Here is a 24,125-nt window from a genome sequence, read left to right as displayed (position 1 = left end):
TCCAGGCAGCCAACAAACATATGAAGAAATGTTCACAATCACTAGCCATTGTTGTTGTTTTGAAGTGCTGTCGAGTCGGTTCCTGTATAGGTTTCCGAGGAGCAGCTAGTGAGCTTGTACTGCCGACCTTACAGTTCAAACGATTTTGCAGTCTGGCACATTAACCCATAGCGCCACACCAGGACTCCAGCCATTAGAGAGATGCAAATCAAAACAAAAATGAGATATTATCTCACACCAGCAATAACAGCGAAGTTCCAAAAAGTAGAGGACAATAAATGCTGGCGATGATGTGGAGAGACTGGGATGCTCCTGCATTGCTGGTGGGATTGCAAAATGGCCCAACCTCTCTGGAAAGCAATATGGCATTTCCTCATAAGGTTGGAAACCATCTCCCAGGGCACAGAGTGACAAATAAAACTGACACGAATGTAATTGATTGATCTGGGATGAATGGGTCTTTGTCAAGCTGCAGTAGCACTGGGATATTCTATTTTTGACGCTTTTGGAGGGAAGGAAGTAGGGCAAAGAAAAATGGTCTCGAAAGAAAAAAGTCCTCCATCCTATCCTATGGTAGTGGAGAAAAAGACCAACTGCTTCATTGGTTACTGGGCGTCACTGATTTCTGCCTTTATCAAGTCCCTGCATCTCCTTGGAGGCAACATTCCCTCACCATCAAGCATTATGGTTGTGAAGTGCCGACAAGTTGGTTCCAACTCATAGTGACCCTGTATAGGCTGGTGAGCTAGAATGACCGACCTTGTGATTCAAACCGACCTTGAAGTCCAGCACATTAACCTGCAAAGCCCTCTGAGTTCTAGTATGGTGCTGTAAGATAAGCATTGAATTGCTAACCACAAGGTCAGCGGTTCAAACCCATCAGCCACTCCTGGGAAACCTAATACAACAGGGTTGCTGCGTCAGAACCAATTCAATAGCACTTAACAACAAAGTCCACTCCTAGAACTGCCTCGGAGTCTCAAAAGTTTCTGGATGCCTTTGCTGTCTTTCCTCCCCTGCCACTCTGCACATTAGTTTCTGACTACTCAAATGCTTGATTCTCCCATACAACCAATGGTGACTTAATATGAAAATGATTTAACCTGACCTCCACTACCACCACCTCAGATTCTTAAAAGGGCAAACACTTTGCTCTTTTTTAAATATACTTTGAAGAGTTGAATGTCTTCAGCTTCTTCAAACTTATTTTCCTTCGTTTTCCCTGAGTCTATACAGTTGTTTACTGTCTTTCTTAAAAGTTTACCAATTAGAACAAAAAACAAAAACAGAGGGAATAGAAGCAAATACTGATACACGGAGGAGACTGTAATCATTGCAATGAAATGAGTGTAACACTGATGGTCTCCCTTGTAAACTATTACTCAATTCACAATAAAAACTTAAAAAAAAAAGTTACCAGTTAAAATTGCCTAATAGAGTCCCAGTGCAGCATGGTGGTGGTGATGTGCTGTTGAGACAATTCCATTTATAGCAACCCTCTATGACAGAGAACCACCACATAGGGTTTCCTAGGTTGTACTCTTTCTGGAGGAGCCCTGGTGTGGTGCTATGGGCTAATGTGTCAGACTGCAAACTCATTTGCACTGCAACGTCAGTGGTTCAAGCTCACCAGCTGCTCCTTGGAAACCCTATGCAGGGTCGCTATGGGTCAGACTCGACTCAATGGCACTTAACAACAGTCTTTCTGGGAGATCATGAATTCTTTCCTTCTGCAGAGCTGCTGATGGGTTGGAACCGTCAATCTTTCCATTAGAAGCCAAGCATTTAACTACTGTGTCACCAGGACTCCTTGCAGCAAGGGTGGCATAATGCTTTCTGCTTCCACTATCCTTCCTACCCAGGCCAACTTTTAACTGAACACCTGGGCCATTACAATACATGCAGTGGATGCCTTTACGGAGTAAACCAAGGAGAAAACCACGTTGCTCCCTGGGTTCAGAACCCATCATCTGAGTCCAGTGTGACTTGTTTTTTCTACGTCTATATTATCTTCGAAACTACTAGCTGTTCCACGGGAGAAAGATGAGGCTTTCTGCTCCCGTAAAGATTTACAGCCTCGGAAACCCTGTACAGGGTCGCTAGGAGTCGGAACCGACTCCACGGCACATAACAACAACAACAAATTATCTTAGTACTTCCCAGCAGACAGAGGAATATGGCAAGAATGTGCTCCCCATTGTCAATATAAGCACTATAGAAAAGTTACTGCCTGGATTAGAATCCTAGTGTCTTTATTTCCCAGCTCATGACCTTGGGCAAATCACTTAGCTCAATCTCTTCATCTGCAAAATGGGAATGAAAAGAATAACTTACTCACAGGTAAGGAGTGATTTCAGGTAATCTATGTAAGCACTTGACCTGGTATCTGGTAAATGTTATCTACTGTTATTATAAGCAGATGGCTGTGACTGCTTTGCCTACAATGTGACATAATATCATTTGCTTAACACCAAGGACAATGATAATCTTATATTCTGCAGAAGGGAGTGAGGGGGCAGAGGGATAGACACAAATTAAATCAGACAATGTACCATTTTATTCTTTATAAAATATATTTCATATTGCTGCTGTAAAAACATTACATTTCACATTTTTAAAAAAATTTTTAACAGTAAAAATAATACTTGGAAGACAGCTAGGGGAAAGGAGCCAATAAGACAAATTCACAGATGGGATCTATCTCCCTCTTCTCTTTTTTGCCCTTGGTAAAGTCAGAACCTGAGATGACCAACTAGAAAGTAACAGGACAGATTTCTTCAAACAAACCGGAGCTTCCATATCCAAATTAATATTGTCCTTCAAGGGGTCACCTTGGGAAGCAATACACTTACTACAACAATGTGGCCATTGCTCAAAATACTCTCTGAAATTACAAAATTGCTTTCCGAGATTGTTTAAAAGCCACACAAATAAACCCAAGCAATTTTACTTGATAGTTGGTCCTTGTGCTCTGCACTTAAGACCTCACTACCCTACTTGGCCACAAACATGATTCACCAGACGGGTGATTTACCATCATTAACGCAATTCAGAAAACAGCACTGCAGATTCTGAAGGTTAAGTCCAAGAACTATTTTGAATAAGGGTGACATCACTGGAATAACTGTACAACTTCCCAAGGTAACTACCTTGAAAATCAGTCCTGTTAGTTTCAAAAGCACACCTCTGATGTCTTCCCTCCATCGGATTCTGCTGTCTGGCTGGGCTGGGAAGTAAGGAGATACAGAGATGAAGAAAACAGGCATGATCACTGGATCAATTCACAAACCACCACCACCCCCCCAAGAAGAATAAATGGGGCAACCCCTAGGACAGACCACATGTCAAGAACCAACACAACAGCAACAAGACAAAAGAGCGAGCAAGGGGGTGGGGGCCAAGGGCATCAATGCCACCACCAAAATGAGAGTGGGGGCAAATGGGACAGGGAAGGCTGCATCAAAAAAAAAAAAAAGAAGAAGAAGAAGAAAACAAACAAAAACTTAGTTTTTAAATTGTTCCAGCAATTTCTTTTTTTATCGTCCTTTCCTGTCCTGTGTACCAATGACATGAGAAGCCTACCTCACTTAGGGAAAAATCTTGACATCCAGTTATATCTACACGGTTCAAACTGAAAGAGAAATTCAAGCAGCTTTTTGAAAGATGAGACTCAGCAAGAGCTCTGGGTAAGAAAACTGCCAGGAAGAGAAGGGGTGATGGTCCTGTGCTGAGTTCCCACTTCTCAAATGCTCCCTCCCCTCCATTTCCCTCCCCAGTAAGCTCTGAAGAGGAACAACAGGGTGGGGGGATATGGGGGACTGAGGAGATCAGGACAAGTCATAGCCTGACTTTTCAGCTTTCAATTCTCAGTGAGGCAGAAGGAGAAGAGGAAGAATCCTGGGCCGCCTGGTTTCTAGCTTTACCAAGTCAGAATTCCACATAAATTTTTTTAACTAAGTTATAAAAATATACTCCATCACCACCAAAGACACCCATGCATAAGTGTGCCTTTCCCTCCATCACCAAACCCAGGCCACTAACATCTGTTACAACATCATACCCCTCTATTCTTAGGTTTGCAGGGATTTTTTGTTTGTTTTTTAAACACTAAATGTGCCTTGGATATACGCACATGAGGGGGCTTCAAAGAGTTTGTGGGAAACTTCCACAATCTTTTCATCTCATTTGTCCACGAACTTTTTGAAGTGCCCTCGTATTTTTCATGGGAAGCCAGCCAAAGCAGCTTCAGTAACCAGGTATTTTCACTTGGGACCAAGATTACAACTAAGGGGTGGACACTGCTGCTTGGTCCCAAAAGAGTTGGTAGGGTTCCCTGAGTCTCTGGTATCTGGGACGCAGGTCCAGGAATCCTACCAAGATAGCTGGCACAAGTAACCACGTTCTAGAAGGCCCTGAGGAATTCCCAAACAAGCCATGCTTAGAGGAAAAGTGAGGTTTCACAAACAAAAGCTTGCCCTACTTTCAGGGCCCACCTCAGCCAGTCCTCATTTAATCATTAGTTAGCAAGACAACAAACTCCCTAAATTTCCACTCCCAACAACAATATCTTTTGCTCATTTATCTCACAAGCAATGTGGTCCAAGTTCAATGAAATTTCCTGTGGGCTCCCAAAACACTAAGGGCTTTAAAACTCCAGTGACTGTGAATTCAACCCATGTCTCCTTTATAAGATTGCCTCAGCTTGAATCTCACACACCCCTGCCCCATTCCCCTCCCCAGGGATCTCTTTAACCTCCACTATCCTGCCTTCAGGCAAGAGACAGTGCTCTGTAGGCCTCCAGGAAGGTTACAACCACCCAAGTGATCCTCCACAACACAATGACTAGACCAATACTGGTCAAAGAATCCAGAACAATGCTCCTACATTAATTGAAGAGCTCTTTCTCACCTTAGGAAGAAGGTCCCATTCCTCCCAAAGGGGCAGGAAGCGAATGGAACGGATTGGGGACGTATCAAAATCCACTGTCAACAAGTCAATATCAACTCACAGAGATCTTCACAGGAGCAGACAGCCTTATCTTTCTCCTGTGGAGCAGCTGATGGATTTGAACTGCTGGCCTTGTGGTTAATAGCCCAATGTTTAATCCACTGTGTGACCAGGGCTCCTTGGGACCTGTAAGTTCCCTCTCAATCAAGGGAGCCAGATACCACTTGCCTTTCTATCTGCCCCTTTCCCTCCTCTGTGGCCATCCTACCTGCAGCCTTGCAAGAGATATGGGAAACATCCCCAGTGAAGAACCTACCACCGTCTCTGAGGGTTACCAAAGAGGGCACTTAATAAAGTGTCCAGAATAAACCATAAAAGAAAACAAAGTGTTTTAGAAGTGTCTTTCCACAAAGGGAGGGAGGAAACATCAAGAGGGAAGTAACAGCAGAGAGCTTCACAGATACTGAAACCCTCTCATATTTCCTCAAAAAATAGGCAAGAAACATCAAGGTAGTGTTTGCCACATTTCAAAAAGTGAACTATTGTTAGCCTTTTGGCTCAGCTACTTTGGGCCTGTCTTTAAAAACTTATTAGTCTGGGCTTTGAGAAGAAACCATATAATATCAATTGGGAGGAAACCCAACGTCTGAGGGAACCCAGATTCAAATAGTTGTCACCAAGAAAGGGTTTCCCTTTTCCACCCACAGAAGTGGCTTGGTGAAAAGGACAAGAACTTCCTTTTCCAGACTCGGACGGAGAAGAGGAGATGGCACCTTGAAAAGTATGCAGATGCCCACTCCTGCTCTCTGAGTGATCAGCCAGTATCGGGGGTTTTTCTGTTTTTTTGTTGTTGTTTTTTTAAGAAAAGTAAATTCACCTTGCTCACAGTCCCTTCTTGGAAGAGTTGAAAAAGCAAAGACTTCACCAACCCAGCAAGAAACAAAGTGAGCTATTTTTTCTTTTCAAAACATACAAACTAATACCCTAGAGAGACAAGGTGTGGGAAGGAGAGGAAATTCATTCTTTGGTCTCTGGTTCACTGGAGAATAACCTTGGTAAGTTTTGGCTCTCTCCTATTTTAGGGGGGAAAAATATTTTCCTTTCTTTTAAAAAATAAAATGTTCCCACATGGGGGGAAAAATGGTGTAAGTATTAAACCTTGGCCAATAGAACCCCAAGTCCACATTTTTGCTTTTATCGTTTACGTTTCTGCTAAGGGTTTCTTGTGACGGGTCTGCTTTTTGTCATCCGGCTTCATGTCAGGGCCAGAAAGAGCAGAGGATGAGCCGGTTGGACAGGTTCAATCCAGGAACCGCTGGCAGGCCTTCTTCCACCGGCAGGCTGTGCACCACTGGTCTCGGTGCTCAATGCCGTACACCTTGCGGCACTTCTTAGCTTCCCCACGGGCTTTCCTGCCAAGAGAAAGTAATGAGAGCACAGGGTCATGCGCTGGTGGTTAGACCTGGAGCACAGCCAAGCGAGAGGCTGAGCGAGCATGCACAGACTGCAACAGGTGGCTCAGAACCCAAGCCAACAGAGCCAGTGGCTTGAATCCCAGGGGGCAGCACAATACGCTCTCCATCTGGACTCCCCTCGGGACTAACTGGTAACAGCGGTGTGGAGGACTCAGAGCCCCCACTTACAGTGAAGACAGCGGGGACAAACCCTAGAAAGAAAGGCAAAGGGGCAGATGTCTCACCTGGCACTGCTCTGGGCCCGTGGTGGAGAAGTGACAAGCAGGTGAGGTTTCATTGCAGGTGGTGGCTGCTGGGGCTCGCTGAAGCTTAGTGACCGGCTCCGGACCTGGGTAAAGGGAGAGGGGCCATAAATTCAGGCAGTGAACATGAGAGCAGTCTGAAAGGGGACAGAAGAACTCTACAGAACAATCAGCAGCACTGCTGAGCCCCTGCCAGGGCTGGGCTCCGGAGCACAAACTCAGGGAGGGCGCTCCAGGTAGAAGGGGTTACTCTGCAATGGGGGCCAGGTAAGCAGGGTGAAGCTGAAGCTTGAGGAAAGGCCTGAGTAGGGGCGAAGGGAAGTCACTTGTGGGTTGTCTAGTAAACTGCTCTCTACAGGAAATTTAGACAACATTGCACTGGTGGTGCAGTGTGTTAAGCACCGGGCTGCTAACCTTAAGGGCAGTTCAAACCCACTAGCCACTCCATGGGAGAAAGATGAGGCTGTCTGCTCCCATAAAGATTTATAGTCTTGGAAACCTCTTTGAGTAGTTCTCCTGGTGTGTTGCTGTAGGGTAATGCAGTGGACCACAAGATGGGTTTGAACCACAAGGTTGGTGGTTCAAACCCACCACCTGCTCCTTGGAAACCCTATACAGGGTCGCAATGAGTCTAAACCAACTCAACGACGCATAACAACAACAACAACTCTGTCTCATAGGGTTGCTATGAGTTGGAGTCGACTCGAGGGCAGTGGGTGTGTGGGTGCCAGCTAGGAAACCAAGAGCAGGGATTCCACTGGCACAGTGTCACCACTGAGGTTTTACAATATGTGATCATCTTTCTGTAAGAGATACTTAAGATGGGTTCAAAATGATTTCCAGTTGGTTTATTTCAAGGACAAGTACCCTAAGGCATTGGTCTATAGTGCTCGTTCCATACACTCCTTCACATGTTCCTATCTTCTTCATTTTTTCATTCTCTCCCACTTGCTACCATTTCTTTCTGACTACCTTACAGAGAATTCTCAATTTTCCTCTTCTCTTGATACTAAAACCATAATTGGCACCCACAGACAACCAAGCCTGGGGACTGTCATGGCAATAAACCTGCTTAGTCGCCACGCTCCTCGGTAAGCACCCTCCTTCCACCTTCTAAGAGAGCCATGGCCAGCTAGGGATGGCTGTGGGAAGGTGAGAGTGCATCGAGATTGTCCAGAAGTTTGGCAGCTGGGGTCCTCCAGAATTGGGTATGTCTGAAAGACTCCTAGACTTGTACCAGAGCCCCAGGCAGCGCTGATGATCACTCACTCACCGGAGAGAGAGGGGAGGCGGTAGAGGGGGCTGCAGCCCAGCTAATACTGGTGTAGATGTGTGGAGACACAGGAATCTGAAAGGACGGCAGAGCCTGCGGAAACAAGAGAGCTTCAGTCAAGGTTCTAGCTCAGGAAGCTTTCAAAGTTGAGCAGTCATCCCTGTGACCAGGAGGTGCAGCTCTGCATCTGAGAGGACTGGAAAATGTTGGGACTTCAGAGACGTTATCTTCCCAAAAGAAACAGCAGTTACCAAATGTTTAAATTGGTCTCCTTACTCTAAGGCTCCCATCGTTTTTTAGAAATACTCTCAGAGCTGGTTGACATGCCACTCTTGTGACTTAATCATCACAAAGGATTAAAATCTGTTTGGTCGCCTACTAAGAACATGTTAAAGACCATTCCAAAAGAAATCTGGAAGCTTTTTAGGCACGGGTGGCATGGATGGAGTAAGTGTACGGCATCCCCTGAGAACGACTTAGAAGTAGACGACACTCACATGGATGCACGGGTTAAGGTCTATTTGTGAAAACATCAGCCACACAGTATCAGCTACAAGCTACTGAAAGGACCACCTGAAGTTAGGCAAACCTGAGAAAGCTAAGCAGCCACTCCTTGTATAAAGAGGGAGAGCTGGCTCGTTTTCAAAAAACCTTTGTTATTGAAAGCACTGCTTTTTAATGACTAGCTTACACATCAGCCCAGAGTCTGATTATACCAAACTGAAGGCAAACAAAGATTTTAAGAAAAACTGGCACACAGCAGCTGCACATTCATTGAGCACCTACTATGTACAGCAGAGACCATTCTAAGTATCACACTACCATGACCACTTTCTCAACCCACACAGGAATTCACTGTTTTCTCTATCCTGCACCCACACTTTGTTCACACCTCTGGGGTTTTTATTATAATTTAACTCTGTTTACTCTTTATTTTAAGGAGCTCTGGTAGCATAGTGGTTATGAATCAGTCTACTAATCTCATGGTCAGCAGTTCGAAACTACCAGCTGTTCCCCAGGAGAAAGATGAGGCTTTCTGCTCCCGTAAAGATTTACAGCCTCGGAAACCCTGTACAGGGTCGCTGTGAGTCGGAATCGACTCTGCAGCACAGGCACGTAACAACAACACTCTTTATTTTATTTATTATACGTATTTTGACTATCCATTATAATGAATCCGAATTTCTCTCCAGATAAAATATGCACTTCACAAAGGCAGTTATTAAGGGATTCAGCTAGATTTGCAGGCACCATTTGTGACAGCTACAAATGTGAAACTCTGGAGTTCCCACATCCATTGAGTGAGAAATGATTTTCCTGTTTCTTCTAGGTACAAGTAATAGATTAGCAATTTGGCCAAAAGGTTTGGCCTTTAGTCAAGGTGGTCAATGATTTCTGATGGGGCAGATCGGTCCTAAGTCAGACCTGGAATATACTCACAGGCATAGGGCAGAGCTCCCAGAGTGCCCCAACCCCGTACCTGATAGGCATGGTCGGCCTGAATGTGCCAAAAGGAACCAGGAGCTGATTTGCTGAGAGCATCACAGGGCAGGTAAGACTCCAGGCCAGGATGTTCGGGACCTGAGGACTGGGCTTTGGGAGGAGGTGGTGAAAGAATGGTAAGGGGAGTGCTGGTCATGCTGGGGGTGGCAGCTGATTCAGCTGCAGGGGTCCCAGAGGTGGGGGTGCCAGCAGCAGCAGCAGCAGATTCTTCCTTCATCTGCACCTCTGTGTAGTAGAAATCCTCCTCCCGCTTGAATTGGTCAGAGTCCACCGTATCCCTGTGTGGAAAGGAGATGTGGCCATGATTAGGTTCAAGTTGCCTCAGTTCAAAAGCAGAGAAATCCACCAGCAAGTCAAGGAAGGAGCCCAAGGGAAAACCCACAAGCCCTTCTCCTGATGCAGTGTTACCAGATTAGGCCCCTGCACAGCAATGGGAATTGTTTTTCCTGGCGTCTAAGACATCTGCTCTCATAAAACAATTTTGAACCTCTCTTCCCATGGGAGCCATCAACTCTTGAGCCTGGCTCTGAGTCCTTCCCAGTCCCACCTACTTGTGGTCAAGCTCTTTCCTCAAGGGCTGTGAGTCAGTTCCTCTGTCATGAGCAGCCATGAGCTCAACCCCAGCTCAGCATGGAAATAAGTCCCTGGCCCCAAAAGGTCAAAGCTAATGGAGTTCTGGCTGCCCAGACCCTGGCCTCTATATTTCTTGGCAACAAGGTGTCATCAGTACTTGAACCAAATTACCCTACTTTCACTCTGAACCAAAACCGGACATCCTGCTGCCTACAATAAGGCTAAAAGATATATTTATACTAGGACAAAACTCCTTCCCTCAACGGCAAACTCAGCATCATTATTAGTCACAATAGGAAGGTCCTTCCTTCCTAGCTAAGCTATCTTTTCAATGGGCTATGTTGCCAACCACAGAGAGAAAGACAGTGAAAAGGTGGTGTACTTAGCAAATGCTTTTCTTGGAAAAGCATTTATAGGTCATATGGAATTAGCAGGGTAGAGGAACCCCTGAATTGTAGGTAACCCAGGCAAAAATGGTGTTCCATACATACCCCAGGTGGAGGGCTTTGACATGTCGTTTGATGCCCACAGTTGAGCGCAGAACTTTGCCACAGTTTGGCCACAGGCACTTGTACATTACCTTCAAGGAGTTCTAGGGGAAAAGGCAGACTTGATCATTGAGACATATTCTTCTTCCTCACCCCCTCTCATCCTAATCCAATAGAGACCTCAGCTCCAGCTGGCTACTATCCTTTGCTTTCTGCAAGACCCAATAAAAGGATCTAGAGAAGGGGTGCTATGGGACCAAAACCACTGTCAGCCAGGAGTCAGAAAACCTGGCCCCAAGAGATGATCCTAATGGGCAAATAGCATGGCTTGCTGCCATGGAGAAGACCCCACCAGACCTTTCATGCATAACTCTGTAGTAGTGCAGAAAAGAAGGCAGGGATTGGGGTAGAAGTTACAACCAAAGTTGGTGTTGTTAAGTGCCACAGAGTCGATTCTGACTCATAGTGACCCTGTGTAGTTTCCGAAGAGTGGCTGGTGTGTTTGAACCTTGTGGTTCAAACCTTGTGGTTCAAACCGACCTTGAAGTCTACTGCTTATTCTACAGCACCACACCAATACTCCAAAGTAGAACTGCGTTAATGGAAAAAAGAGTAAGTTCCTTGGAATATCATGAGATAACAGAAGCAATAAAAAGAAAACAGACATGGGGTAAAACCTGGGGACTTCTAGGAGCTGAGGACCCCCTTCCCTACTGGCTGTCCTTGCCCCTAGCTGCTGCACCTGCCCAGACTCACACTCAGACCATACCATGTACCTTCCGTTTGCGTGGAGCTGGTTCATCCAACAGGAAAGGGTCAGGGTCTGTCTCAAAGCCATTGTCAGTTTGAGGGGAACCAAAGGCATCCCCCAAATACTTGGGACTGGCCTGAGGGTGTGGGGGCGAGGGGGTAGAAATGCCACTGCTCCCACTCCAGTGCCCACTGGTGGTGCTGCTACCGCTGTCAGACACATCACCGCTCTCCTTCCACAGGTCACAGGCCACCCGGGAAGCTGGCAGGAGAGAAGACAAGAGGATGACCACAGGCTTGTGTCAGTTGAGCTCCGGCATGGCTCTGTCTATGCCACATTCTACACTGAAAGCCCAGGTCCTAGAGTCCGGCTTCTGGTTCTGTCTCTGCCTGGCTTTGTCATTGCAGGAGAAAGAAAATCACCTCCTCTTTATGGTTTCAGTAAAAATGGAGAGTGGAGAGGGGAGAAGCTCTTCTGCCTTCTAGGCCTCCAGAGGTGAGTGAGAAGTGTGTGGACTACCACTTGGATAGCTTTGCCTACCACTAATCATCCCATTTTGGATGGGAAGGTCAAGTTCAGAGCTTCTTGACTAGGTCTTTCAAAGATTTAAGCCCCAGCAAGAACACTACACCTTGTGAGTGGAAAGCAAGCACTCAGCTTTTACAGCTATCAAGAGAGTCTACCATTTACCAGCATTATGGGCCGCCCAGGTCGCTGCTATTTTTATTCAGAAGAGACACAGTTGGAGAAGGAAAGACAACCTCTCAGAGTACTGGGGACTAATCACAAGATGACTTGAGGCTCTTATGCTTCATGTGTGGCCCTGAGCCCAGCAGTGCATCTGAAGGGAGGGCAAGTGAAGTGTGTTCAAGTCTCGATTTCTCATTTGCCTGTCTTTAGGCTGCTTTAGGCCCGAGCCAGACGCTTTCATTCCTAGGCCATAAACATCGTAGAAGAATCTGAAATGCTGATACACAAAGTAGCAAAGGAAGACAGTGAAGCATGCAGCTGCTATACCTCATCTCCCTTAAAGCCCCAACTCCTAACAAGGCGTTCCACAGAGTCTCCTAATCCTGAGTGTCAAGACTGACTACCACACCCTTTATGGCAGGGATAAAATCCACCCACTTTTCTGTCATCCTACTCAATATCCCAAACTGCTTCCATATTAATCAAGGACTCCCAGAGGTTCATGTTTCCAACCCAGGATTTCTGTAAATTCTTTATCCACCCAAACCGAATGAGATGGGTAGAATGCATCCCTCACTAAAAACCCCTGTCAAGTCTCAAAACTGTGGCTTGTCCTGCCTAGACAGCAAGAGGTTACTACTACATCTACACAGCACGGTTAAATCAGAATAGACCTTGGAGGCAGAACACAGACACCACACAAGAGACCAACAGATCAAGCCAAGCCACACACATCCACTCAGGAAGCCTGGTGGTGGTGGTTATGTGTCATGGAGTCGGTTCCAATTCATAGCGCCCCTACATAGGGTTTCCAAAACTGTTGACCTTTATGGGAGCAGAAAGACTCATTTTCCCCCCGCCACAGGAAATCTAGCAGGGATCAAAATGCTAGGCAGGAGAAAACTACATCTGGAGGGATCAGAATTCTAGGGATTCAGGTCAAGGAGAGGCAAGTCCTACAAATACAGCAGGCGTTCCCTGTATAGGAGCAGGGCAAAACCACTTCAAAACTGGAAAACTGACATACAAATGAAGAAAAATAGAAAACAAAGCACAAAGTTAATATAAATTAACCAATAAGTTATATTGATGAACATAAGTTAGTAAGTTTCCTAAGGTAAGGACAACAGATAAATATTCAGTTACTAGGAAAATAAAGTGTTTCACGGAAAATGCAGAACACTGAGAGTTTACAGTGAACTTTTTAAGCAATATATTCAATTTCCTCAGCTCTGGCTGTCTCTGCACACACACACCCAGCCATCCACCTAACACAAACACTAAAGGGAATAGGTGGTTTATACGCAAATAGCATCCACAATGAGAGTGAGGTGTTTGTTGTTTATACAAACTTCACACTGTAGAATATTTCAGTATTGTTAGTTCTTGAAAGGAACTCTGGTAGTGTAGTAGTTACGAATCGGGCTGCGAACCTTAAGGTGAGCAGTTCGAAACTACCAGCCGCTTCACGGGAGAAAGATGAAGCTTTCTGCTCCTGTAAAGATTTACATCTTCAGACACCCTGTACAAGGGTTGCTATGGGTCGGAACCAACTTGACGGCACTTAACAACAACAATTAGCATTAGCAGCCAAGGAAGGCTTCTGTTGTAGTAAAAATATAAACAGCAAAACATCCAACAATTCCACAATTTTTACATGTATAATCAATGTCACTGAATCATATTCATCATGTTGTGCAACCATCATCACTATCCTTTTCCAAATTAATCTGCCACCATTAACAGAAATGCAAAGGTATGGAAGGCTTTACGGATGTGTGTGCCACCCTTGCACAGGGACCGTGTCAATCTCCTCTGTATGATTCCAGTTTCTGTGTGCATGCTGCCGAAATGAGCACCAGGCAATCTTATTTCCCACTGACTTCAACAATAAAATCGGAAATTTATTGTGATGGAAAAAATCATCCTTAATAAACAATAAAAAACATTCTGTCACAAAGGCACTGAAGATCTGAGGACTAGGTTATATTATCAGTAAGACATGTAAAAGCTGGTGTGTGTACATGTGTGATACATACTTACACACAGACTTCTGCTGGGAATTGGGAGCCCATGGTTTTCTTCTCCTTTCTGACATTTCCTAGATCTTCACCCTATGGAATGACTTCTACAGCTATCCAAAGCTGGTAGAATTTCCTGAGAACCTGAATGGCCTCTTTTCCTTTCCCTTTTGCTTATCTTGCTCTAAGTGCTAACAGAGCAGGCATGCAATACTATGCTTCACAATTGGACCGCCCAGAGTGCAATGACTTACTGGAGTAGCCAAATCCTAGGGTGAAAGACTAAAGGAGTGATTTATCATGCCCTTAAATTCACTTCTTTAAAGGGAGATTAATTACGAGGGAAGCTTGTACCAGCTACTCTTTACTCCTGTGCTTAATACTAACTCCATTATTTTCCTACAAGTTCCTAAGTGGTTTGCAAATCAGTAAGACCTCACCAATGAAAAAGTTATTCCTTGGGAGTGAATTAGGCCAGCCATAATAATGAAGTACAAAAATGCTTCAGGGTTACTACTAATAAACTACTAACATCCCAGCAAAGCCTTCCTTCAGCATTGCTGATAATGTGTTTTGGAGACAAACCAGAAGAATTTTGTTTTACTTTACAGATTTGCTTTAAAGGAGTACTATTGGTTTTGATTAAGTATTAGATTCATTTTTTTTATTTCAGCTCATTTGTTGTAGGTCTTTCAGATGTTTTGTTGATGTCATGTTCTGTTGAGTCAATTCCTACTCACAGAACCTAGGTTCTGTAGAACTGCCCCATAATTTTCCAAGGCTGTAATCTGTATGGGAACAGACCACCTAGTCTTTTCTCCCATGAAGCTTGCTGGCAGGCCTGAAATGCTGACCTTTTGGTTTGCAGCCAAGCTCTTAACCATTGTGCCATGAGGGCTTCTTCCTTGACCTGTAGTTCCCCTTCCATGTACAAGGCTGAATTCATGGGACATGAATTTTCTGAGGCCACTAGGAAACCATTTAGTATATTTCTATCTTTGCTGTTGTTAAGTGCTATGGAGTCTATTCTGACTCACAGAGACCCTATAAAGGATTTCTGAGGTTTTAAATCTTTGAGGGAGCAGAAAGCCTCACCTTTCTCCTGAGGAGAGGCTGGTGGGCTCTTATTTTAGTGAACTAAATTAAATATTCCTCTATTGGCTTACTCAGGTCCCCACCAGTGTGCCTCACTCAACTTAACTCCCATAGAAGAATTTACTCAAGTATCCAGTGAGGCTCAGTCCTGTGCTCAATCATCTTCACAATACACCAGGAAACTTCTCCCCCAGGGAAGAAACTGAAGAAAAAGAATGGAAGCATCTAACTAAAAATCACTCAGCAAGTCTGAGATGGAAGTGGGAGAGATTCCAGAAATCCTATCGCCAGGCTGGTGATTTGCACAATTAGCTGCCCAAAACAGAGGACGTATGTTCTAGGCCTCTGCCACACCCCGTGCTCACTGAGACCCCACTGACTCACCAGAAAAGTTGGCCTCAGCCCCCGGAGGACTCTGCACAATTGGGCTGCAGGACAGGGAAGTCAGTACCATGGCCGCCATCATCTCATCCATTTCTACTGCATCCGACTTCCTGGATTCAAGTAGAGGAGTATGGGAGATTACTTTCTGAAACAGCTAAGTTATAACCCACAGAACTAGACACAGCTTCTGGTATTTGCACATGATCATCTTAGACTTCTGGGCTGTCCCCTCCAAACTCCCACCCCATTCAGCCAGTGTGTGTCCACGTAATACAAGTAGAATAAAGCATGAAGGACTCTCCTAATACTTGGTAAGAAATAAGCACACGGAATGACGTTTATTATGTTAAATGATCTCAGTGTAAGCAGGTCAGTGCCCAACCCACTGCTGACACCCTGAGGCAGTTCCATTCTCCTCTGGCTTCTCCTCCTAGTTCTGTAGCTTAAAGTGGAGAACTATATTTGGAGGAAAGAGAGAGGAGTCAAAACAGTGAAGAAGAAGAAAAACACTGGGATAAAAGACACCCACTAGAATTCAAAAGTACTTAAAATTACCACCCTTTTCCTGTCTTATATTTAAATTCAATAGGGGAAAATTACACTAACCAATCCTCCCCAAAGAAATAGCCTGACAGCTTCTGAATGTCAACAGTACCTATTACATAAATCAGTGTGCAAATAAACGAAAAACACTAAATAAATCTCCTGATGTAAAATTCAATGCTTTATACAGCAGAGTTCTCGCCAACTTTATATATATGTCATTTTTCAAATCCACATAAAGTTACATTATCTGAAAGTAAATTCAGAGTTCTAAGTTAATTATTATAGTATTTTGAAACCTTATTCAGAGTCTCTATGAGTTCAAACCAACTCAACAGCACTTAACAGCAACAACAAATTATGAAAAATTATTCTGAAATAACCTTGCAAGTAATTCATGTAATTCAAATCACTGCATTAATTAATTCTTCTAAAATTCAGGTCCAGTAACATATGTGACTGGGTGTGAAGAAACTAAAGTAAGACTATTAGAAAACATATTAACATCCCCTTTTTAGTAAATCTTGTATTTCCATTTCCATTGAATAGCACGATTTGTCAGCAACCACTGAAAACACAATCACAAATACTGTTGATCTGGTGTGGCCTCAAAACACTGGGTCTACTGTTCCTGAGAGGAACACCCACAGACAAGATTAGGGACTGTGTCAGAGAGCAAGGCGGAACAGCGCTTAACTGCTACACATCTTGCATGGAAGACAGTCTGGATTGATGAAAGATTTTCTTCTTAAATCTTAAAAGGTCTATACATAGGGTATATAATATTGAATCAGGATATTATGTTCTCAGTAAAAAGCTATATCACAAATTCTAAAACAAAATAAGTATTCTTCGTTCATCATCTATGATGTTGAGTCTCTAAGCCAGGGGTCAGTGCACTATGGGCAGTGGGTCAAATCTGGCCTGCCACCTATGTTTGTATGGCCTGTAAGCTAAGAGTGGTTTCTACATTTCTAAATGGTTCTTAAAAATCAAAAGAAGGATATTATTTCTTGGCATGTGACACACAGTAACGATATGAAATCAAATGTGAGTGATCATAAATAAAGTTTTATTGGAACACACCACGCCCATTTGTTTGTGTACCATCTATGGCTGTTTTTGAATGGCACAGTTGCATGACACACAAAATACTTTCTGGTCCATTTAGAGAAAGTTTGCTGATTACTGTTCCAAGCCATTCCTTCCCTGCCTCTTATGAGAAACTGAGATCTGGTTATAGCTTAAGCATGAGCGAGGTAAATAATAACCCTTGGCCAAATCAAAGATTCATGATTCATAACAGTTACAGAGAAGAAAAGATGCCATTCTGGATTTTTAAATATACAAGCCTTTCTCTGAGTCCATCTGTCCAATATCTTGACAACTAGGCACCTATGACTCCCACATTCCATCCCTTCGTCACAAGCCAGCCCACAACTTAACACCTCACACCACCTGTGCTATGTCCAGAGCCCAGATTCTTCCCACACAAACCTTTTTGGGACATCAATGTTCCTGGAGACAGGCCTGTAGGCCTGTGCCTGGGCTCCCGGTTCTGTGGGCAGTGCCTGGGGAATGGAGCCCTGCAGCTCTGCAAGCCACACCTCCTCTGTCCTGCAGCAGATTTGTAACTTCTGGTCCAACAGCCAGACGGTCACCTTATCTTCTGCCCCACTGTGCTGCTCCACCAATCCTGTACACTCTTGACCCCCATACCACACATAAACCTGGGAGGAAGAAGAACATTAGCAGTGGCCAGTACTTGGTAGTTCTTACCTTTGAAGTGTCCATCTGCCCCAACTTTCAGGAGTCAGTATCTGCCTGCCACACGCTGCTTCTCTGACTCACACTTCTTAAATTCAGATGGATGCTCTCAGGTACCTGCTTCCCATCTGAACACCCACACTAGTCAAAGTGGATTGAATTTTTCCTAAACATGTTCCTTATCAACTCTCTAGACCAAAGATAGTGAGCAGTCCATTTCTAAGGATTTTATCTGAATTTGGGAGTGGTCCATTTCTCCTGATTTCTTGTCTTGCCCCCTTTTTGCCCCCGCAGATCTGCTGGTTCCCAACTGCTGCCTTGCATTGCTCATGCTCTGCACTTTCCCCTTCAGAGAATTCTGCGTCTACCTGGGACAGGAGGTAGGAGGTTAAAGAGGTAGGGCAAGGACACCTTGCCTGGCTGGAGGGGAGATGGAAGATAGAGTTTCTACTGATGAGCCCTTCAGCAGGCAATGAGGAAGAACAACAGGTACCTGGATCTAATGTTAACAGGAGGCACAGATGACTGGGCCCTGCCACATGGTGAGGGAATATGAAATCCAAATTCTAAATAAAAAAACATCGTCATCTCTTGAAAATGTCTAAAGGTAATTCAGACATACAATCTTAGCAGTCTCTTATATGTCTGAGATAATTTTTCTGGTTTTGTAAAGTGGCAAACTGAGCTAGAATAAAAGAAACAGCGCTATGGCCATGCTTTGAACTAAGATTTTGAGTAGGCTAAAGCCCAGAACTCCAGCTATCATGTCTTACAACTTTCCCTCCAGATAACACTGTTGTGAAGAAACCCTTAAGGATCCCTGGGGCTACTAACGATGGCACCTTCTCTTGGGAAGTTCAGCTGCCCAAGGGTCCATATGGCTGAAGGGAAAAGGTTTGTGAGCAAACTAGTACTCAAAGAGACTTTCTCACCTGCCACCGTGGGCATTCCTAGCCTCCCAGGTCCAGCCTGAATAAAGCAGACACCAGTATACATTGAATATTGTACTGAGTGAATTATTTAATGTCTCTTCTAGCCATAGTCCAGAACTCCCACCAAACAATGTTTTTACCCTGATGGGTCTGGGTAAAAGAAGAGGGGAGATGCTGCTAGGATTATATGATTCAGTTGTGGGTGGTTCGCAGAGTTAACTGTGATTGTCAAAACTTGAAACTCTTAATGAGTCATCTCAGAAGCAGGAGGGGGATCTCACTACCATCAAAGAACAGGAGTCAGGAGTAGAGTGCATCCTTTGGACACAGAGATTCTGTGCATTGAACCTCCTCGACCTAAGGGCAAAAAGCTGTGCCACTGCAGGAGTGGCAGAGGAACAGCAGCAGCAGAACCAAGAACCAGAGCAGGAGACACGGTAACTTCAGGCAGGAGGCTAGCTTGCAGAATGCCGTGCCTCCAAGTACTTAATTGGAGGAACTAGGTTTGCTGACTCACATATCTAGAGCAGAGTGCCTTCAGGTTGAGGCTTACAGTGGAGAGGAAAGCAGCCTGTAAGCAGCCCTAAACAAGCTTTATAACACAGTGCAGGTAGGGAGAGGCCTGCCTGTGGGCATGGCTAAGGAGAGGTTGTCCTGACTGGAACAATTATGCCCTGAGCATTTCTGACCCTGAACTGTAACCTCATAACTGCGAATATGGTGTGTGGGTTCTGTGTGGCCACTGCAGTTAATTTTTGAAGCCAGCTGAGAAGCAGAGTGTGCCATGAGAGGGATGGTTTGGCGCTCATTTTTTTGTAGGTACCAACCTACCTTTTGCCCAGGATGAAAAGCCACCTGCTGGAGGCCTGAGATGCTAGGAGTCTTGAGGACTTCCTTGGGTTGCTCCTGGCAGGAACTGTCCTTATAGGTGAGGAAGGGCTGTGGAGCAGCCCTCTCCAGAAGCTCCACTTGAGGTTCCAAGGGCTGGGCAGCCCCTGATGGTCCATCTGAAGTAGTGGGTCCCAATACGCGGGCTCCCAGGAGGGACCGCTTACCAAGACGCCGGGAAAGCACACTGGCCATGCTGCTGCCTTTCCTGTGGAGCAAAGAGATTTCAGAGTCCTTTACCTGGAAGAATCTAGAAGTAGGACTACCTCCAGCATTCAGTATGGCGCCGCCCACGCAGCAGGGACAACATCAGTTACTCTGAATGATACATCTCAAAGTAACTTTTACAACAGTTTCTCTCTTTACAGAAGTAAAATCCATTCACAGTTGGGACATTTTGAAAATACTGATAAACACACACACAAAAAAAACAAATCACTCATAAGTCTGTCTCTCAGAGGTATGTTATTCTTTTGCTTTATAGTGTTCGTATTATTATTTCTACAAAAATGAAATCATTGATAAACTGAACTTTCATTTAGTATAGTGTACAAAACTATATCATTAAATATTATTCTATAAAAACACTTAAAAGCTGCGCATTATTTCCTCAGGTAGATGTGTCACTGTTAATTTAACAAATCTCTTATTAGTACCTTAAAATTGTATCCAGTAGTTTGTTTTCTAAATTGCAGTGGACATCCTTTGAGCTAAACCTGTGCACGCACACATACACACATACACACACACACACATCAGTGGCTTTCTTAAATTCCTGGACAAAATTCTGCTAGGCCAAAGCATTTATATGACATATGCAGATTCATAAGCTACTTGAAGATCAGTTGTCTTCAAAGCTGCAAAGAACCATAGATATGAACCATGGTACTTGCCTTATTTTTACACTTGAGGAAACTAACGCTGAGCACTTACGCAATTTGTTCGTGGTGCCGAAGGTAGCTGATAATAAGGCCTGAACAAGATCTAGCCTCCTTATACCAAAATCAGGGCTTTTTCCACTTTCCTACTCAAGCTCATATGCATGCAAAAGCTGGACAGTAGATAAGGAAGACCGTAGAAGAATTGACTCATTTGAGTTATGGTGTTGGAGGAGAATATTGAAGGTGCCATGGGCTGCCAAAAGAACCAATGGATCTGTGTTGGAAGACATGCAGCCAGAGTGCTCCTTGGAGGCCAAGATGGCCAAACTTCGTCTCTCATACTTTGGACATATTGTCAGGAGGGACCAGTCGCTGGAGAAGGATATCATGTTTGGTAAGGTGGAGGGTGGGTCAGAGAAAAAGAGGAAGATTCCCAGCGAGATGGATTGGCAAAGTGGCAGCATCAACGGGCTTAAGCGTGGCAACAATAGTGAAGTTGGCCCAGGATTGGGCAGTGTTTCATTCTGTTGTGCATAAGGTCGCTATGAGTTGGTACCATCTCGATGGCACCTAACAACAACTCTGCCTTAAAGTTACCTGCACATCAATTCCAACAGCATCTTGTATCAGACCACTAATGTACCCAGGTGTCCTCTAGGACCTCTGCTGCTGCTGCTGTCAAGTTGATTTCATCTCATGGTGACACTGTATAGGGTTTCCAAGGCTGTAAGTCGTTATGGGAGCAGAAAGCCTCATCTTTCTCCTGAAGAGCAAGTGGTGGATTAGAACTGCTAACACTGTGGTGAGAAGTCCCACATGTAACCCACCATACTTCCAGGGCACCTTCAGGACCACAGTAGGGCTGTTTGTTTTTTCCTGACAACCTGTTTTCCCTTGCCTCGACAAGTTTGTCCCAAAACTGGTATCACAAGGGAAGTGTCACTGATGACCAGGGGCTCTGACATGTATCTGAAAATGGCACACACTGTTTTTGCAATCTCTGAAGATTCCAAGCCCCCTCCATTTGTCACACAGCAACTCCACAAAACAGAGAAAAGGGTTGTGCTCACCTCTCTGCTTTATAGAGGGGAAGGGCTAGTGAAGAGATTAAAATCAGAAACCTTGGGTTTGTGCTTCATTCATCAAAATCTTCTTGCCAAGGAAGGATCCTAAAGCTCTTGGCACTCAATGACCCACAGGGCATTTAGACCACTGCAGCCTTCAACCACTTACTTCATTCCAGAAAAGAGGAACTCCTCTTTCCAGCTCCCTCCCAGAATACTAGGAAATGCCTGCTCTAACCCACATCCTCCCTGCTAAGTGAGATTCAGAAGAAAACATACTAGAGGTCAGCTACAATCAGTCCCCACTCAGAGCCTGTCTCCTCATCTATAAATCAGACCACTAATTACCGTTCTTACTGACGCCTCACTAACACTCCTCATCACTAACTGTAAACTGATATAAATGCAGAGTAACAATGATAGGATGAAGTAGAGAAGAACCACTTGGGTATGTTGTAAAGTGCCGCCGAGTCAGTTCTGACCCGTAGCGACCCTGTATTGGGTTTCTGAGGAGCAGCTGGTAAGGTTTCCATATAATCCTGTATTAGATTTACCTTTCAAATAATTGATAAACTTTTAGCTAGACTGACAAAAATGAATAAGAGAAGAAAGATATAAGAAAAATGAGAAACACAAGTTGAGACATTACAACAGGCCTAAAAGAACTAAAAAGGAACTATTAATAACTTGTATTTTGATCAAATCAATAGCTGAGATGAAATGGACAAATCCCTAGAAGCACATGACCTACCTAAACTGACCCAAGAGAAAACAGAAAATCTCAACAGATACATTAACAAGTAAAGAGATTGAGTCCGTAATCAGAAACCCCCCAAACAAAGAAAAGCCATGGACCAGATTACTTCACCAGAGAATTGTAACAGACTTAGCTTTCAGATCCTTAAAAAGATTATACCTTTCCAGGATAACTGTCCTTTTGTTTCTCAGTTAGGTAGTATTTTCTAACCCCAGGTCATTTACCAGGCTCACCTCTGAACCCTTTATGTATATGTACATTGTACTTCTAAGCTAATACTCAAGAACACTATTTTGCCAGACTCTATGCTAAGTGATGTAAGGGCAATCTCTCTCTAGCAAGTACCATAAACATTCATCTTTGTTCTGCTGGCTTTTAAAAAGCTGAATTTCACCACAATTAAAACAACAACAACAAAAAAAAAACGAAGGCTCAGAGAGATGAAGAAACTGGACCAAAGTCAAAGACAGTAAGAGGCACAGTCAAAATTGGGACTCCAAGACTTGTTGATTTCAAAGTCTTTGTTTCTTCCTATGATATTATGTCCCCACCTCCTCTTTCCAGGTATGCATTGACTCCCCCTGTGACCTAAGCTTTCATATTCCTATTTCTCATTTTCTTTGTCTCGACTGGCCTCTATCTCCACCATCGACATCATAAATTGTCATCACAAGGTACCACTCAGTCTCCAAAGAGTCAGGCTTCGTGCTCACAAACCACCAAATGCACACTGCTAACTGGCTGCCTGTGTTGTCCCCACCCCACCAGTTGCTGTTTTCACCAGCTTCATTCTCATAAACTCCTCTCTGAGAACTGGCTTCCATTCTCTGAAAGACAACGGGCCTGAACTTTTGCAGTTCCTTCTCCACAAACCTGATTCTTTGATCCAACAAGGGGTTCCTGTTCCCAGGCCCAGGGGCTGCTAGCAGAAGGGAAAGGATCAGACCAGTATACTGCAAACCCCCTCCTCCTTCTCCTGAATCCTCACAGTACCTTGACTATCCTGTGGTTCTTCTCCTCTGGATTTCCTGGCACAATTCCAACCATTGGTTTTCCAGATCGCTGTTCCCTCCTATTTGTTTATTTCCATTAATTGACTGCCTGATATGTGCAAATCAAATCACAGGTGCTGCGGTATGTACGGGACACTAGAGCATTCACATACCTCAATACCCGTGCTGTTTCCTCTATCCATAACGCCCTACCAGGCTAATTCCACACCATTTATTAAGTTTAGTATTTCAAGAGACTGCTCCAACCACATTTCACACACACACACACACACACACACACACACATTCCCCTTCCTCTTCCCCAGCCTACATTCATACCAAGAAGAAAGCCTGTCACCACAGCTATTGGTTCAAACATCCTTGGTCAGTTCTAGAAAACATCTTTTCTTTTTACCTTCATTCAAAAATACTTCAGGGCTTTGTTCAGGTTCATCCCAAATTACCTTCATATTGCCCTAATCCTAACTTCTTCCGTAACTATTCAGGCTGAAGAATACGTCCACAATAACACAAAGTTAATGACAAAAATAATTTTTAAAATATAATAATAAAGTTGCAAGTGTTAAGAAAAAGAGTCTGGTTTGTTTTTACAAACAAGTTATTTAAGCCTTAAGGTCTGAAATTAGATAGCATGGTATTTCCACCATGAATTCCCTAGAAAGCAAAGAGAACATTTAGAATCTCAGCATTCATAAAAGTGCCTGCTGCTTTTACATTCAGTAACACTGTATCAGATAGTTTTACTAAATAATATGGAGTCCTGGTGTGGCGCTGTAAGATAAGCAATGGACGACTAACTGCAAGGTTGGAGGTTCAAACTCACCAGCCACTCTTCAG

General features: G+C 44.2%; 1 protein-coding gene across 1 annotated transcript; it reads right to left on the bottom strand.

Moving 5' to 3' along the window:
• Positions 1-6,248: 6,248 nt before the first annotated feature.
• ZNF395 (zinc finger protein 395) lies at positions 6,249-19,777 on the bottom strand. Its single transcript, XM_006864344.1, has 9 exons — positions 19,517-19,777; positions 17,484-17,716; positions 15,444-15,553; positions 11,279-11,514; positions 10,506-10,606; positions 9,419-9,719; positions 7,939-8,031; positions 6,648-6,751; positions 6,249-6,360 (listed from the first exon to the last, which is right to left on the bottom strand). The coding sequence occupies exons 1-9, from the start codon at positions 19,766-19,768 to the stop codon at positions 6,249-6,251; spliced, it is 1,542 nt and encodes a 513-aa protein (XP_006864406.1). The 5' UTR covers positions 19,769-19,777.
• Between the last annotated feature and the right edge of the window lie 4,348 nt (positions 19,778-24,125).

This window comes from Chrysochloris asiatica, unplaced genomic scaffold (assembly GCF_000296735.1).
Source record: "Chrysochloris asiatica unplaced genomic scaffold, ChrAsi1.0 scaffold00064, whole genome shotgun sequence".
Lineage (NCBI taxonomy): Eukaryota > Metazoa > Chordata > Mammalia > Afrosoricida > Chrysochloridae > Chrysochloris > Chrysochloris asiatica.
This window is presented reverse-complemented; position numbering and strand designations above follow the sequence as displayed.

Bases quoted from the DNA above. Each gene is read 5' to 3' on its own strand.
- ZNF395 (XM_006864344.1), bottom strand. From the start codon at position 19,768: ATGGCCAGTGTGCTTTCCCGGCGTCTTGGTAAGCGGTCCCTCCTGGGA. The intron at 17,717-19,516 runs GTAGGTTGGTAC...TCTTCCTCCCAG, and splicing joins CTTTTCATCCTGGGCAAAAG to GTTTATGTGTGGTATGGGGG. The intron at 9,720-10,505 runs GTATGTATGGAA...CTTTCCACACAG, and splicing joins GTCAAAGCCCTCCACCTGGG to GGATACGGTGGACTCTGACC.